This window comes from Hydra viridissima, unplaced genomic scaffold, assembly GCF_058129835.1.
Source record: "Hydra viridissima isolate aposymbiotic clone 2 unplaced genomic scaffold, HvirCarnegie_v1 scaffold_1, whole genome shotgun sequence".
Lineage (NCBI taxonomy): Eukaryota > Metazoa > Cnidaria > Hydrozoa > Anthoathecata > Hydridae > Hydra > Hydra viridissima.
Window position 1 is genome coordinate 30,068,758 of NW_028324300.1, and position 16,888 is coordinate 30,085,645.

A 16,888-nucleotide genomic window follows, 5' to 3' on the forward strand; every position below is an offset into this window, starting at 1 on the left:
GGAGATAGGAAATGCAAAAAGAACTTATATAAACTGGACATAACTTAGCTGAACGAAATAAAAGAAAGAAGAAATAGCATAGAAAGAATTGAAATCAAATACAGAGAAATTATATACTAAAAATAGTTTACCTGAATAACCCTTCGATAAAGCCTCATCAGAGTTTTCAGAAGACACTTCAACAGAAACAGGAGCGGTGATATTTGAAGGAAGAGTTATAGTCACTTCAGGAATTTCAAAGCAATCATCTCCTTTAACAGAGAGCTCTGTAAGAGAATCCTTCCGCTCCAAACCATCATCGATTCTAAGTGGAGTCTTAGAATCTCCGTGTTCAAAATCATAACTGTCGGAATGCAAATGAAAAAACATAGCGATACGTTGAAGAAGAGAAGGCGAACGAAGAGACCTGACAGAAGGATTATTATCCTCGCAATTCTGAAGAGATTTAGAAGATGTGGTCTCTATAATCACATACTCCTGTTTATCATCATTTACAGAAACATTAGAGGGTATGATAGTTTCCGATAACTTGTCACCATTATTAGTTAAAGGAATGTTAGTGGTCGGAACCTTTTGAAAGTTATTATTTTTCTGTTTAACAGCAGACTTCTTCTCTCCACTGACCGAACTGGATGATACTTTTCTATCATTTTTCTTAAAAACCTTATGCAAAAAAGTAGATGATTTATGATCACCTTTAATATCAACAGAATGACCAGAAACAACAGAATCATTCAAGGATTCTGAAACAACACCAGCTTGACCTGAAACAATTGGACTAGATAAAACATTACCACGAGATGCATCAGAGGAAGAAGATTCAGAGGGCATATCTAAAACAGTATAAAACGTAGGACTACTCTTCTTCTTTTTAGATGAAGAACCACTAAAAAGGAAACGCTTTTTTCTCTTTTGTAGTGACTTATCACTAACATCATTAACAGACAATGAATCTGGACTAATAACAGCAGGAAAGTCAGGTGAAACTACAGTTGAAGATACATTCGAAGAAGGAATATCCTGAGCAGACACTAAGACTTTCTCATTTGGAGAACCCAAAACATAACTGTCGTTTGAATCCTTAATCTTCTTACCTCCGACATTAAATCCGCATCCACCTTTCAAATCTATGAAACTATCATTGGACTTCTTATTACCTTTTAGACTATCACTATCATTTTCAGAAAACACTCCATCACCAAAAACTTTCTTCTTTTTAATACTTCCTTTACCATGTGGAGCATTGATATCAATATTGGCTGAAGGCAAGTTAGCAGACACATCAACGTCTGGTCCTTCAACTTTTCCTTTCAAATGGGGTTTATCCACATCAGCTGATATTCCACCTTTCAACTTTCCATCAACATCAACTTCTGGACCATGAATATCTCCCTTACCACTTCCACCGAACTTTGGCATCTTCATTCCAAATCCAAATCCAGACTTGTCTTTATCCTTTTTCTTTTTGTTACTTTTGTCGCCCTCATCGTCAGACTCAGATTCAGAGCCATCACCAGTGCCTTTCTTCTTTTTACCACTTACGTTCAATCCAAGTCCGCCTTTCACATCAATGCCAGGAATGCTTCCTTTGCCATGTGGAGCATTGATATCAATATTGGCTGAAGGCAAGTTAGCAGACACATCAACGTCTGGTCCTTCAACTTTTCCTTTCAAATGGGGTTTATCCACATCAGCTGATATTCCACCTTTCAACTTTCCATCAACATCAACTTCTGGACCATGAATATCTCCCTTACCACTTCCACCGAACTTTGGCATCTTCATTCCAAATCCAAATCCAGACTTGTCTTTATCCTTTTTCTTTTTGTTACTTTTGTCGCCCTCATCGTCAGACTCAGATTCAGAGCCATCACCAGTGCCTTTCTTCTTTTTACCACTTACGTTCAATCCAAGTCCGCCTTTCACATCAATGCCAGGAATGCTTCCTTTGCCATGTGGAGCATTGATATCAATATTGGCTGAAGGCAAGTTAGCAGACACATCAACGTCTGGTCCTTCAACTTTTCCTTTCAAATGGGGTTTATCCACATCAGCTGATATTCCACCTTTCAACTTTCCATCAACATCAACTTCTGGACCATGAATATCTCCCTTACCACTTCCACCGAACTTTGGCATCTTCATTCCAAATCCAAATCCAGACTTGTCTTTATCCTTTTTCTTTTTGTTACTTTTGTCGCCCTCATCGTCAGACTCAGATTCAGAGCCATCACCAGTGCCTTTCTTCTTTTTACCACTTACGTTCAATCCAAGTCCGCCTTTCACATCAATGCCAGGAATGCTTCCTTTGCCATGTGGAGCATTGATATCAATATTGGCTGAAGGCAAGTTAGCAGACACATCAACGTCTGGTCCTTCAACTTTTCCTTTCAAATGGGGTTTATCCACATCAGCTGATATTCCACCTTTCAACTTTCCATCAACATCAACTTCTGGACCATGAATATCTCCCTTACCACTTCCACCGAACTTTGGCATCTTCATTCCAAATCCAAATCCAGACTTGTCTTTATCCTTTTTCTTTTTGTTACTTTTGTCGCCCTCATCGTCAGACTCAGATTCAGAGCCATCACCAGTGCCTTTCTTCTTTTTACCACTTACGTTCAATCCAAGTCCGCCTTTCACATCAATGCCAGGAATGCTTCCTTTGCCATGTGGAGCATTGATATCAATATTGGCTGAAGGCAAGTTAGCAGACACATCAACGTCTGGTCCTTCAACTTTTCCTTTCAAATGGGGTTTATCCACATCAGCTGATATTCCACCTTTCAACTTTCCATCAACATCAACTTCTGGACCATGAATATCTCCCTTACCACTTCCACCGAACTTTGGCATCTTCATTCCAAATCCAAATCCAGACTTGTCTTTATCCTTTTTCTTTTTGTTACTTTTGTCGCCCTCATCGTCAGACTCAGATTCAGAGCCATCACCAGTGCCTTTCTTCTTTTTACCACTTACGTTCAATCCAAGTCCGCCTTTCACATCAATGCCAGGAATGCTTCCTTTGCCATGTGGAGCATTGATATCAATATTGGCTGAAGGCAAGTTAGCAGACACATCAACGTCTGGTCCTTCAACTTTTCCTTTCAAATGGGGTTTATCCACATCAGCTGATATTCCACCTTTCAACTTTCCATCAACATCAACTTCTGGACCATGAATATCTCCCTTACCACTTCCACCGAACTTTGGCATCTTCATTCCAAATCCAAATCCAGACTTGTCTTTATCCTTTTTCTTTTTGTTACTTTTGTCGCCCTCATCGTCAGACTCAGATTCAGAGCCATCACCAGTGCCTTTCTTCTTTTTACCACTTACGTTCAATCCAAGTCCGCCTTTCACATCAATGCCAGGAATGCTTCCTTTGCCATGTGGAGCATTGATATCAATATTGGCTGAAGGCAAGTTAGCAGACACATCAACGTCTGGTCCTTCAACTTTTCCTTTCAAATGGGGTTTATCCACATCAGCTGATATTCCACCTTTCAACTTTCCATCTACATTTGCATCAGAACCACGACGATCACCTTTTCCACCTCCACCAAATTTAGGCATCTTCATGGAAAAACCAAACCGAGAAGAACCTTTCTCAGACTTCTTTTTCTTCTTTGTTTCTTGATCACCAACAGAATCACTCTCAGAAAGAGATATAGATCCTTTCTTAACCTTTCCAGTAGGGATTTGAATGCAACTAGCATCCTTCCCTACACTTACGCTACCAGTGTTCAATGAGGGCAAATTCAAATCAATATTGGCTGAAGGCAAGTTAGCAGACACATCAACGTCTGGTCCTTCAACTTTTCCTTTCAAATGGGGTTTATCCACATCAGCTGATATTCCACCTTTCAACTTTCCATCAACATCAACTTCTGGACCATGAATATCTCCCTTACCACTTCCACCGAACTTTGGCATCTTCATTCCAAATCCAAATCCAGACTTGTCTTTATCCTTTTTCTTTTTGTTACTTTTGTCGCCCTCATCGTCAGACTCAGATTCAGAGCCATCACCAGTGCCTTTCTTCTTTTTACCACTTACGTTCAATCCAAGTCCGCCTTTCACATCAATGCCAGGAATGCTTCCTTTGCCATGTGGAGCATTGATATCAATATTGGCTGAAGGCAAGTTAGCAGACACATCAACGTCTGGTCCTTCAACTTTTCCTTTCAAATGGGGTTTATCCACATCAGCTGATATTCCACCTTTCAACTTTCCATCAACATCAACTTCTGGACCATGAATATCTCCCTTACCACTTCCACCGAACTTTGGCATCTTCATTCCAAATCCAAATCCAGACTTGTCTTTATCCTTTTTCTTTTTGTTACTTTTGTCGCCCTCATCGTCAGACTCAGATTCAGAGCCATCACCAGTGCCTTTCTTCTTTTTACCACTTACGTTCAATCCAAGTCCGCCTTTCACATCAATGCCAGGAATGCTTCCTTTGCCATGTGGAGCATTGATATCAATATTGGCTGAAGGCAAGTTAGCAGACACATCAACGTCTGGTCCTTCAACTTTTCCTTTCAAATGGGGTTTATCCACATCAGCTGATATTCCACCTTTCAACTTTCCATCAACATCAACTTCTGGACCATGAATATCTCCCTTACCACTTCCACCGAACTTTGGCATCTTCATTCCAAATCCAAATCCAGACTTGTCTTTATCCTTTTTCTTTTTGTTACTTTTGTCGCCCTCATCGTCAGACTCAGATTCAGAGCCATCACCAGTGCCTTTCTTCTTTTTACCACTTACGTTCAATCCAAGTCCGCCTTTCACATCAATGCCAGGAATGCTTCCTTTGCCATGTGGAGCATTGATATCAATATTGGCTGAAGGCAAGTTAGCAGACACATCAACGTCTGGTCCTTCAACTTTTCCTTTCAAATGGGGTTTATCCACATCAGCTGATATTCCACCTTTCAACTTTCCATCAACATCAACTTCTGGACCATGAATATCTCCCTTACCACTTCCACCGAACTTTGGCATCTTCATTCCAAATCCAAATCCAGACTTGTCTTTATCCTTTTTCTTTTTGTTACTTTTGTCGCCCTCATCGTCAGACTCAGATTCAGAGCCATCACCAGTGCCTTTCTTCTTTTTACCACTTACGTTCAATCCAAGTCCGCCTTTCACATCAATGCCAGGAATGCTTCCTTTGCCATGTGGAGCATTGATATCAATATTGGCTGAAGGCAAGTTAGCAGACACATCAACGTCTGGTCCTTCAACTTTTCCTTTCAAATGGGGTTTATCCACATCAGCTGATATTCCACCTTTCAACTTTCCATCAACATCAACTTCTGGACCATGAATATCTCCCTTACCACTTCCACCGAACTTTGGCATCTTCATTCCAAATCCAAATCCAGACTTGTCTTTATCCTTTTTCTTTTTGTTACTTTTGTCGCCCTCATCGTCAGACTCAGATTCAGAGCCATCACCAGTGCCTTTCTTCTTTTTACCACTTACGTTCAATCCAAGTCCGCCTTTCACATCAATGCCAGGAATGCTTCCTTTGCCATGTGGAGCATTGATATCAATATTGGCTGAAGGCAAGTTAGCAGACACATCAACGTCTGGTCCTTCAACTTTTCCTTTCAAATGGGGTTTATCCACATCAGCTGATATTCCACCTTTCAACTTTCCATCAACATCAACTTCTGGACCATGAATATCTCCCTTACCACTTCCACCGAACTTTGGCATCTTCATTCCAAATCCAAATCCAGACTTGTCTTTATCCTTTTTCTTTTTGTTACTTTTGTCGCCCTCATCGTCAGACTCAGATTCAGAGCCATCACCAGTGCCTTTCTTCTTTTTACCACTTACGTTCAATCCAAGTCCGCCTTTCACATCAATGCCAGGAATGCTTCCTTTGCCATGTGGAGCATTGATATCAATATTGGCTGAAGGCAAGTTAGCAGACACATCAACGTCTGGTCCTTCAACTTTTCCTTTCAAATGGGGTTTATCCACATCAGCTGATATTCCACCTTTCAACTTTCCATCAACATCAACTTCTGGACCATGAATATCTCCCTTACCACTTCCACCGAACTTTGGCATCTTCATTCCAAATCCAAATCCAGACTTGTCTTTATCCTTTTTCTTTTTGTTACTTTTGTCGCCCTCATCGTCAGACTCAGATTCAGAGCCATCACCAGTGCCTTTCTTCTTTTTACCACTTACGTTCAATCCAAGTCCGCCTTTCACATCAATGCCAGGAATGCTTCCTTTGCCATGTGGAGCATTGATATCAATATTGGCTGAAGGCAAGTTAGCAGACACATCAACGTCTGGTCCTTCAACTTTTCCTTTCAAATGGGGTTTATCCACATCAGCTGATATTCCACCTTTCAACTTTCCATCAACATCAACTTCTGGACCATGAATATCTCCCTTACCACTTCCACCGAACTTTGGCATCTTCATTCCAAATCCAAATCCAGACTTGTCTTTATCCTTTTTCTTTTTGTTACTTTTGTCGCCCTCATCGTCAGACTCAGATTCAGAGCCATCACCAGTGCCTTTCTTCTTTTTACCACTTACGTTCAATCCAAGTCCGCCTTTCACATCAATGCCAGGAATGCTTCCTTTGCCATGTGGAGCATTGATATCAATATTGGCTGAAGGCAAGTTAGCAGACACATCAACGTCTGGTCCTTCAACTTTTCCTTTCAAATGGGGTTTATCCACATCAGCTGATATTCCACCTTTCAACTTTCCATCAACATCAACTTCTGGACCATGAATATCTCCCTTACCACTTCCACCGAACTTTGGCATCTTCATTCCAAATCCAAATCCAGACTTGTCTTTATCCTTTTTCTTTTTGTTACTTTTGTCGCCCTCATCGTCAGACTCAGATTCAGAGCCATCACCAGTGCCTTTCTTCTTTTTACCACTTACGTTCAATCCAAGTCCGCCTTTCACATCAATGCCAGGAATGCTTCCTTTGCCATGTGGAGCATTGATATCAATATTGGCTGAAGGCAAGTTAGCAGACACATCAACGTCTGGTCCTTCAACTTTTCCTTTCAAATGGGGTTTATCCACATCAGCTGATATTCCACCTTTCAACTTTCCATCAACATCAACTTCTGGACCATGAATATCTCCCTTACCACTTCCACCGAACTTTGGCATCTTCATTCCAAATCCAAATCCAGACTTGTCTTTATCCTTTTTCTTTTTGTTACTTTTGTCGCCCTCATCGTCAGACTCAGATTCAGAGCCATCACCAGTGCCTTTCTTCTTTTTACCACTTACGTTCAATCCAAGTCCGCCTTTCACATCAATGCCAGGAATGCTTCCTTTGCCATGTGGAGCATTGATATCAATATTGGCTGAAGGCAAGTTAGCAGACACATCAACGTCTGGTCCTTCAACTTTTCCTTTCAAATGGGGTTTATCCACATCAGCTGATATTCCACCTTTCAACTTTCCATCAACATCAACTTCTGGACCATGAATATCTCCCTTACCACTTCCACCGAACTTTGGCATCTTCATTCCAAATCCAAATCCAGACTTGTCTTTATCCTTTTTCTTTTTGTTACTTTTGTCGCCCTCATCGTCAGACTCAGATTCAGAGCCATCACCAGTGCCTTTCTTCTTTTTACCACTTACGTTCAATCCAAGTCCGCCTTTCACATCAATGCCAGGAATGCTTCCTTTGCCATGTGGAGCATTGATATCAATATTGGCTGAAGGCAAGTTAGCAGACACATCAACGTCTGGTCCTTCAACTTTTCCTTTCAAATGGGGTTTATCCACATCAGCTGATATTCCACCTTTCAACTTTCCATCAACATCAACTTCTGGACCATGAATATCTCCCTTACCACTTCCACCGAACTTTGGCATCTTCATTCCAAATCCAAATCCAGACTTGTCTTTATCCTTTTTCTTTTTGTTACTTTTGTCGCCCTCATCGTCAGACTCAGATTCAGAGCCATCACCAGTGCCTTTCTTCTTTTTACCACTTACGTTCAATCCAAGTCCGCCTTTCACATCAATGCCAGGAATGCTTCCTTTGCCATGTGGAGCATTGATATCAATATTGGCTGAAGGCAAGTTAGCAGACACATCAACGTCTGGTCCTTCAACTTTTCCTTTCAAATGGGGTTTATCCACATCAGCTGATATTCCACCTTTCAACTTTCCATCAACATCAACTTCTGGACCATGAATATCTCCCTTACCACTTCCACCGAACTTTGGCATCTTCATTCCAAATCCAAATCCAGACTTGTCTTTATCCTTTTTCTTTTTGTTACTTTTGTCGCCCTCATCGTCAGACTCAGATTCAGAGCCATCACCAGTGCCTTTCTTCTTTTTACCACTTACGTTCAATCCAAGTCCGCCTTTCACATCAATGCCAGGAATGCTTCCTTTGCCATGTGGAGCATTGATATCAATATTGGCTGAAGGCAAGTTAGCAGACACATCAACGTCTGGTCCTTCAACTTTTCCTTTCAAATGGGGTTTATCCACATCAGCTGATATTCCACCTTTCAACTTTCCATCAACATCAACTTCTGGACCATGAATATCTCCCTTACCACTTCCACCGAACTTTGGCATCTTCATTCCAAATCCAAATCCAGACTTGTCTTTATCCTTTTTCTTTTTGTTACTTTTGTCGCCCTCATCGTCAGACTCAGATTCAGAGCCATCACCAGTGCCTTTCTTCTTTTTACCACTTACGTTCAATCCAAGTCCGCCTTTCACATCAATGCCAGGAATGCTTCCTTTGCCATGTGGAGCATTGATATCAATATTGGCTGAAGGCAAGTTAGCAGACACATCAACGTCTGGTCCTTCAACTTTTCCTTTCAAATGGGGTTTATCCACATCAGCTGATATTCCACCTTTCAACTTTCCATCAACATCAACTTCTGGACCATGAATATCTCCCTTACCACTTCCACCGAACTTTGGCATCTTCATTCCAAATCCAAATCCAGACTTGTCTTTATCCTTTTTCTTTTTGTTACTTTTGTCGCCCTCATCGTCAGACTCAGATTCAGAGCCATCACCAGTGCCTTTCTTCTTTTTACCACTTACGTTCAATCCAAGTCCACCTTTCACATCAATGCCAGGAATGCTTCCTTTGCCATGTGGAGCATTGATATCAATATTGGCTGAAGGCAAGTTAGCAGACACATCAACGTCTGGTCCTTCAACTTTTCCTTTCAAATGGGGTTTATCCACATCAGCTGATATTCCACCTTTCAACTTTCCATCAACATCAACTTCTGGACCATGAATATCTCCCTTACCACTTCCACCGAACTTTGGCATCTTCATTCCAAATCCAAATCCAGACTTGTCTTTATCCTTTTTCTTTTTGTTACTTTTGTCGCCCTCATCGTCAGACTCAGATTCAGAGCCATCACCAGTGCCTTTCTTCTTTTTACCACTTACGTTCAATCCAAGTCCGCCTTTCACATCAATGCCAGGAATGCTTCCTTTGCCATGTGGAGCATTGATATCAATATTGGCTGAAGGCAAGTTAGCAGACACATCAACGTCTGGTCCTTCAACTTTTCCTTTCAAATGGGGTTTATCCACATCAGCTGATATTCCACCTTTCAACTTTCCATCAACATCAACTTCTGGACCATGAATATCTCCCTTACCACTTCCACCGAACTTTGGCATCTTCATTCCAAATCCAAATCCAGACTTGTCTTTATCCTTTTTCTTTTTGTTACTTTTGTCGCCCTCATCGTCAGACTCAGATTCAGAGCCATCACCAGTGCCTTTCTTCTTTTTACCACTTACGTTCAATCCAAGTCCGCCTTTCACATCAATGCCAGGAATGCTTCCTTTGCCATGTGGAGCATTGATATCAATATTGGCTGAAGGCAAGTTAGCAGACACATCAACGTCTGGTCCTTCAACTTTTCCTTTCAAATGGGGTTTATCCACATCAGCTGATATTCCACCTTTCAACTTTCCATCAACATCAACTTCTGGACCATGAATATCTCCCTTACCACTTCCACCGAACTTTGGCATCTTCATTCCAAATCCAAATCCAGACTTGTCTTTATCCTTTTTCTTTTTGTTACTTTTGTCGCCCTCATCGTCAGACTCAGATTCAGAGCCATCACCAGTGCCTTTCTTCTTTTTACCACTTACGTTCAATCCAAGTCCGCCTTTCACATCAATGCCAGGAATGCTTCCTTTGCCATGTGGAGCATTGATATCAATATTGGCTGAAGGCAAGTTAGCAGACACATCAACGTCTGGTCCTTCAACTTTTCCTTTCAAATGGGGTTTATCCACATCAGCTGATATTCCACCTTTCAACTTTCCATCAACATCAACTTCTGGACCATGAATATCTCCCTTACCACTTCCACCGAACTTTGGCATCTTCATTCCAAATCCAAATCCAGACTTGTCTTTATCCTTTTTCTTTTTGTTACTTTTGTCGCCCTCATCGTCAGACTCAGATTCAGAGCCATCACCAGTGCCTTTCTTCTTTTTACCACTTACGTTCAATCCAAGTCCGCCTTTCACATCAATGCCAGGAATGCTTCCTTTGCCATGTGGAGCATTGATATCAATATTGGCTGAAGGCAAGTTAGCAGACACATCAACGTCTGGTCCTTCAACTTTTCCTTTCAAATGGGGTTTATCCACATCAGCTGATATTCCACCTTTCAACTTTCCATCAACATCAACTTCTGGACCATGAATATCTCCCTTACCACTTCCACCGAACTTTGGCATCTTCATTCCAAATCCAAATCCAGACTTGTCTTTATCCTTTTTCTTTTTGTTACTTTTGTCGCCCTCATCGTCAGACTCAGATTCAGAGCCATCACCAGTGCCTTTCTTCTTTTTACCACTTACGTTCAATCCAAGTCCGCCTTTCACATCAATGCCAGGAATGCTTCCTTTGCCATGTGGAGCATTGATATCAATATTGGCTGAAGGCAAGTTAGCAGACACATCAACGTCTGGTCCTTCAACTTTTCCTTTCAAATGGGGTTTATCCACATCAGCTGATATTCCACCTTTCAACTTTCCATCAACATCAACTTCTGGACCATGAATATCTCCCTTACCACTTCCACCGAACTTTGGCATCTTCATTCCAAATCCAAATCCAGACTTGTCTTTATCCTTTTTCTTTTTGTTACTTTTGTCGCCCTCATCGTCAGACTCAGATTCAGAGCCATCACCAGTGCCTTTCTTCTTTTTACCACTTACGTTCAATCCAAGTCCGCCTTTCACATCAATGCCAGGAATGCTTCCTTTGCCATGTGGAGCATTGATATCAATATTGGCTGAAGGCAAGTTAGCAGACACATCAACGTCTGGTCCTTCAACTTTTCCTTTCAAATGGGGTTTATCCACATCAGCTGATATTCCACCTTTCAACTTTCCATCAACATCAACTTCTGGACCATGAATATCTCCCTTACCACTTCCACCGAACTTTGGCATCTTCATTCCAAATCCAAATCCAGACTTGTCTTTATCCTTTTTCTTTTTGTTACTTTTGTCGCCCTCATCGTCAGACTCAGATTCAGAGCCATCACCAGTGCCTTTCTTCTTTTTACCACTTACGTTCAATCCAAGTCCGCCTTTCACATCAATGCCAGGAATGCTTCCTTTGCCATGTGGAGCATTGATATCAATATTGGCTGAAGGCAAGTTAGCAGACACATCAACGTCTGGTCCTTCAACTTTTCCTTTCAAATGGGGTTTATCCACATCAGCTGATATTCCACCTTTCAACTTTCCATCAACATCAACTTCTGGACCATGAATATCTCCCTTACCACTTCCACCGAACTTTGGCATCTTCATTCCAAATCCAAATCCAGACTTGTCTTTATCCTTTTTCTTTTTGTTACTTTTGTCGCCCTCATCGTCAGACTCAGATTCAGAGCCATCACCAGTGCCTTTCTTCTTTTTACCACTTACGTTCAATCCAAGTCCGCCTTTCACATCAATGCCAGGAATGCTTCCTTTGCCATGTGGAGCATTGATATCAATATTGGCTGAAGGCAAGTTAGCAGACACATCAACGTCTGGTCCTTCAACTTTTCCTTTCAAATGGGGTTTATCCACATCAGCTGATATTCCACCTTTCAACTTTCCATCAACATCAACTTCTGGACCATGAATATCTCCCTTACCACTTCCACCGAACTTTGGCATCTTCATTCCAAATCCAAATCCAGACTTGTCTTTATCCTTTTTCTTTTTGTTACTTTTGTCGCCCTCATCGTCAGACTCAGATTCAGAGCCATCACCAGTGCCTTTCTTCTTTTTACCACTTACGTTCAATCCAAGTCCGCCTTTCACATCAATGCCAGGAATGCTTCCTTTGCCATGTGGAGCATTGATATCAATATTGGCTGAAGGCAAGTTAGCAGACACATCAACGTCTGGTCCTTCAACTTTTCCTTTCAAATGGGGTTTATCCACATCAGCTGATATTCCACCTTTCAACTTTCCATCAACATCAACTTCTGGACCATGAATATCTCCCTTACCACTTCCACCGAACTTTGGCATCTTCATTCCAAATCCAAATCCAGACTTGTCTTTATCCTTTTTCTTTTTGTTACTTTTGTCGCCCTCATCGTCAGACTCAGATTCAGAGCCATCACCAGTGCCTTTCTTCTTTTTACCACTTACGTTCAATCCAAGTCCGCCTTTCACATCAATGCCAGGAATGCTTCCTTTGCCATGTGGAGCATTGATATCAATATTGGCTGAAGGCAAGTTAGCAGACACATCAACGTCTGGTCCTTCAACTTTTCCTTTCAAATGGGGTTTATCCACATCAGCTGATATTCCACCTTTCAACTTTCCATCAACATCAACTTCTGGACCATGAATATCTCCCTTACCACTTCCACCGAACTTTGGCATCTTCATTCCAAATCCAAATCCAGACTTGTCTTTATCCTTTTTCTTTTTGTTACTTTTGTCGCCCTCATCGTCAGACTCAGATTCAGAGCCATCACCAGTGCCTTTCTTCTTTTTACCACTTACGTTCAATCCAAGTCCGCCTTTCACATCAATGCCAGGAATGCTTCCTTTGCCATGTGGAGCATTGATATCAATATTGGCTGAAGGCAAGTTAGCAGACACATCAACGTCTGGTCCTTCAACTTTTCCTTTCAAATGGGGTTTATCCACATCAGCTGATATTCCACCTTTCAACTTTCCATCAACATCAACTTCTGGACCATGAATATCTCCCTTACCACTTCCACCGAACTTTGGCATCTTCATTCCAAATCCAAATCCAGACTTGTCTTTATCCTTTTTCTTTTTGTTACTTTTGTCGCCCTCATCGTCAGACTCAGATTCAGAGCCATCACCAGTGCCTTTCTTCTTTTTACCACTTACGTTCAATCCAAGTCCGCCTTTCACATCAATGCCAGGAATGCTTCCTTTGCCATGTGGAGCATTGATATCAATATTGGCTGAAGGCAAGTTAGCAGACACATCAACGTCTGGTCCTTCAACTTTTCCTTTCAAATGGGGTTTATCCACATCAGCTGATATTCCACCTTTCAACTTTCCATCAACATCAACTTCTGGACCATGAATATCTCCCTTACCACTTCCACCGAACTTTGGCATCTTCATTCCAAATCCAAATCCAGACTTGTCTTTATCCTTTTTCTTTTTGTTACTTTTGTCGCCCTCATCGTCAGACTCAGATTCAGAGCCATCACCAGTGCCTTTCTTCTTTTTACCACTTACGTTCAATCCAAGTCCGCCTTTCACATCAATGCCAGGAATGCTTCCTTTGCCATGTGGAGCATTGATATCAATATTGGCTGAAGGCAAGTTAGCAGACACATCAACGTCTGGTCCTTCAACTTTTCCTTTCAAATGGGGTTTATCCACATCAGCTGATATTCCACCTTTCAACTTTCCATCAACATCAACTTCTGGACCATGAATATCTCCCTTACCACTTCCACCGAACTTTGGCATCTTCATTCCAAATCCAAATCCAGACTTGTCTTTATCCTTTTTCTTTTTGTTACTTTTGTCGCCCTCATCGTCAGACTCAGATTCAGAGCCATCACCAGTGCCTTTCTTCTTTTTACCACTTACGTTCAATCCAAGTCCGCCTTTCACATCAATGCCAGGAATGCTTCCTTTGCCATGTGGAGCATTGATATCAATATTGGCTGAAGGCAAGTTAGCAGACACATCAACGTCTGGTCCTTCAACTTTTCCTTTCAAATGGGGTTTATCCACATCAGCTGATATTCCACCTTTCAACTTTCCATCAACATCAACTTCTGGACCATGAATATCTCCCTTACCACTTCCACCGAACTTTGGCATCTTCATTCCAAATCCAAATCCAGACTTGTCTTTATCCTTTTTCTTTTTGTTACTTTTGTCGCCCTCATCGTCAGACTCAGATTCAGAGCCATCACCAGTGCCTTTCTTCTTTTTACCACTTACGTTCAATCCAAGTCCGCCTTTCACATCAATGCCAGGAATGCTTCCTTTGCCATGTGGAGCATTGATATCAATATTGGCTGAAGGCAAGTTAGCAGACACATCAACGTCTGGTCCTTCAACTTTTCCTTTCAAATGGGGTTTATCCACATCAGCTGATATTCCACCTTTCAACTTTCCATCAACATCAACTTCTGGACCATGAATATCTCCCTTACCACTTCCACCGAACTTTGGCATCTTCATTCCAAATCCAAATCCAGACTTGTCTTTATCCTTTTTCTTTTTGTTACTTTTGTCGCCCTCATCGTCAGACTCAGATTCAGAGCCATCACCAGTGCCTTTCTTCTTTTTACCACTTACGTTCAATCCAAGTCCGCCTTTCACATCAATGCCAGGAATGCTTCCTTTGCCATGTGGAGCATTGATATCAATATTGGCTGAAGGCAAGTTAGCAGACACATCAACGTCTGGTCCTTCAACTTTTCCTTTCAAATGGGGTTTATCCACATCAGCTGATATTCCACCTTTCAACTTTCCATCAACATCAACTTCTGGACCATGAATATCTCCCTTACCACTTCCACCGAACTTTGGCATCTTCATTCCAAATCCAAATCCAGACTTGTCTTTATCCTTTTTCTTTTTGTTACTTTTGTCGCCCTCATCGTCAGACTCAGATTCAGAGCCATCACCAGTGCCTTTCTTCTTTTTACCACTTACGTTCAATCCAAGTCCGCCTTTCACATCAATGCCAGGAATGCTTCCTTTGCCATGTGGAGCATTGATATCAATATTGGCTGAAGGCAAGTTAGCAGACACATCAACGTCTGGTCCTTCAACTTTTCCTTTCAAATGGGGTTTATCCACATCAGCTGATATTCCACCTTTCAACTTTCCATCAACATCAACTTCTGGACCATGAATATCTCCCTTACCACTTCCACCGAACTTTGGCATCTTCATTCCAAATCCAAATCCAGACTTGTCTTTATCCTTTTTCTTTTTGTTACTTTTGTCGCCCTCATCGTCAGACTCAGATTCAGAGCCATCACCAGTGCCTTTCTTCTTTTTACCACTTACGTTCAATCCAAGTCCGCCTTTCACATCAATGCCAGGAATGCTTCCTTTGCCATGTGGAGCATTGATATCAATATTGGCTGAAGGCAAGTTAGCAGACACATCAACGTCTGGTCCTTCAACTTTTCCTTTCAAATGGGGTTTATCCACATCAGCTGATATTCCACCTTTCAACTTTCCATCAACATCAACTTCTGGACCATGAATATCTCCCTTACCACTTCCACCGAACTTTGGCATCTTCATTCCAAATCCAAATCCAGACTTGTCTTTATCCTTTTTCTTTTTGTTACTTTTGTCGCCCTCATCGTCAGACTCAGATTCAGAGCCATCACCAGTGCCTTTCTTCTTTTTACCACTTACGTTCAATCCAAGTCCGCCTTTCACATCAATGCCAGGAATGCTTCCTTTGCCATGTGGAGCATTGATATCAATATTGGCTGAAGGCAAGTTAGCAGACACATCAACGTCTGGTCCTTCAACTTTTCCTTTCAAATGGGGTTTATCCACATCAGCTGATATTCCACCTTTCAACTTTCCATCAACATCAACTTCTGGACCATGAATATCTCCCTTACCACTTCCACCGAACTTTGGCATCTTCATTCCAAATCCAAATCCAGACTTGTCTTTATCCTTTTTCTTTTTGTTACTTTTGTCGCCCTCATCGTCAGACTCAGATTCAGAGCCATCACCAGTGCCTTTCTTCTTTTTACCACTTACGTTCAATCCAAGTCCGCCTTTCACATCAATGCCAGGAATGCTTCCTTTGCCATGTGGAGCATTGATATCAATATTGGCTGAAGGCAAGTTAGCAGACACATCAACGTCTGGTCCTTCAACTTTTCCTTTCAAATGGGGTTTATCCACATCAGCTGATATTCCACCTTTCAACTTTCCATCAACATCAACTTCTGGACCATGAATATCTCCCTTACCACTTCCACCGAACTTTGGCATCTTCATTCCAAATCCAAATCCAGACTTGTCTTTATCCTTTTTCTTTTTGTTACTTTTGTCGCCCTCATCGTCAGACTCAGATTCAGAGCCATCACCAGTGCCTTTCTTCTTTTTACCACTTACGTTCAATCCAAGTCCGCCTTTCACATCAATGCCAGGAATGCTTCCTTTGCCATGTGGAGCATTGATATCAATATTGGCTGAAGGCAAGTTAGCAGACACATCAACGTCTGGTCCTTCAACTTTTCCTTTCAAATGGGGTTTATCCACATCAGCTGATATTCCACCTTTCAACTTTCCATCAACATCAACTTCTGGACCATGAATATCTCCCTTACCACTTCCACCG

The 16,888-nt window shown here is 41.6% G+C and overlaps 1 protein-coding gene across 1 annotated transcript in view; it reads right to left on the reverse strand.

Annotated features, from left to right (window-relative positions):
* Positions 1-16,888, reverse strand: part of LOC149894426 (uncharacterized) — a 43,058-nt gene that overhangs the window by 645 nt on the left and 25,525 nt on the right. The window contains exon 7 of the mRNA XM_090067900.1: positions 132-16,826. Within this exon, the coding sequence (XP_089924026.1) occupies positions 132-16,826 (16,695 nt within the window). The remainder of the gene's footprint in view (positions 1-131; positions 16,827-16,888) is intronic.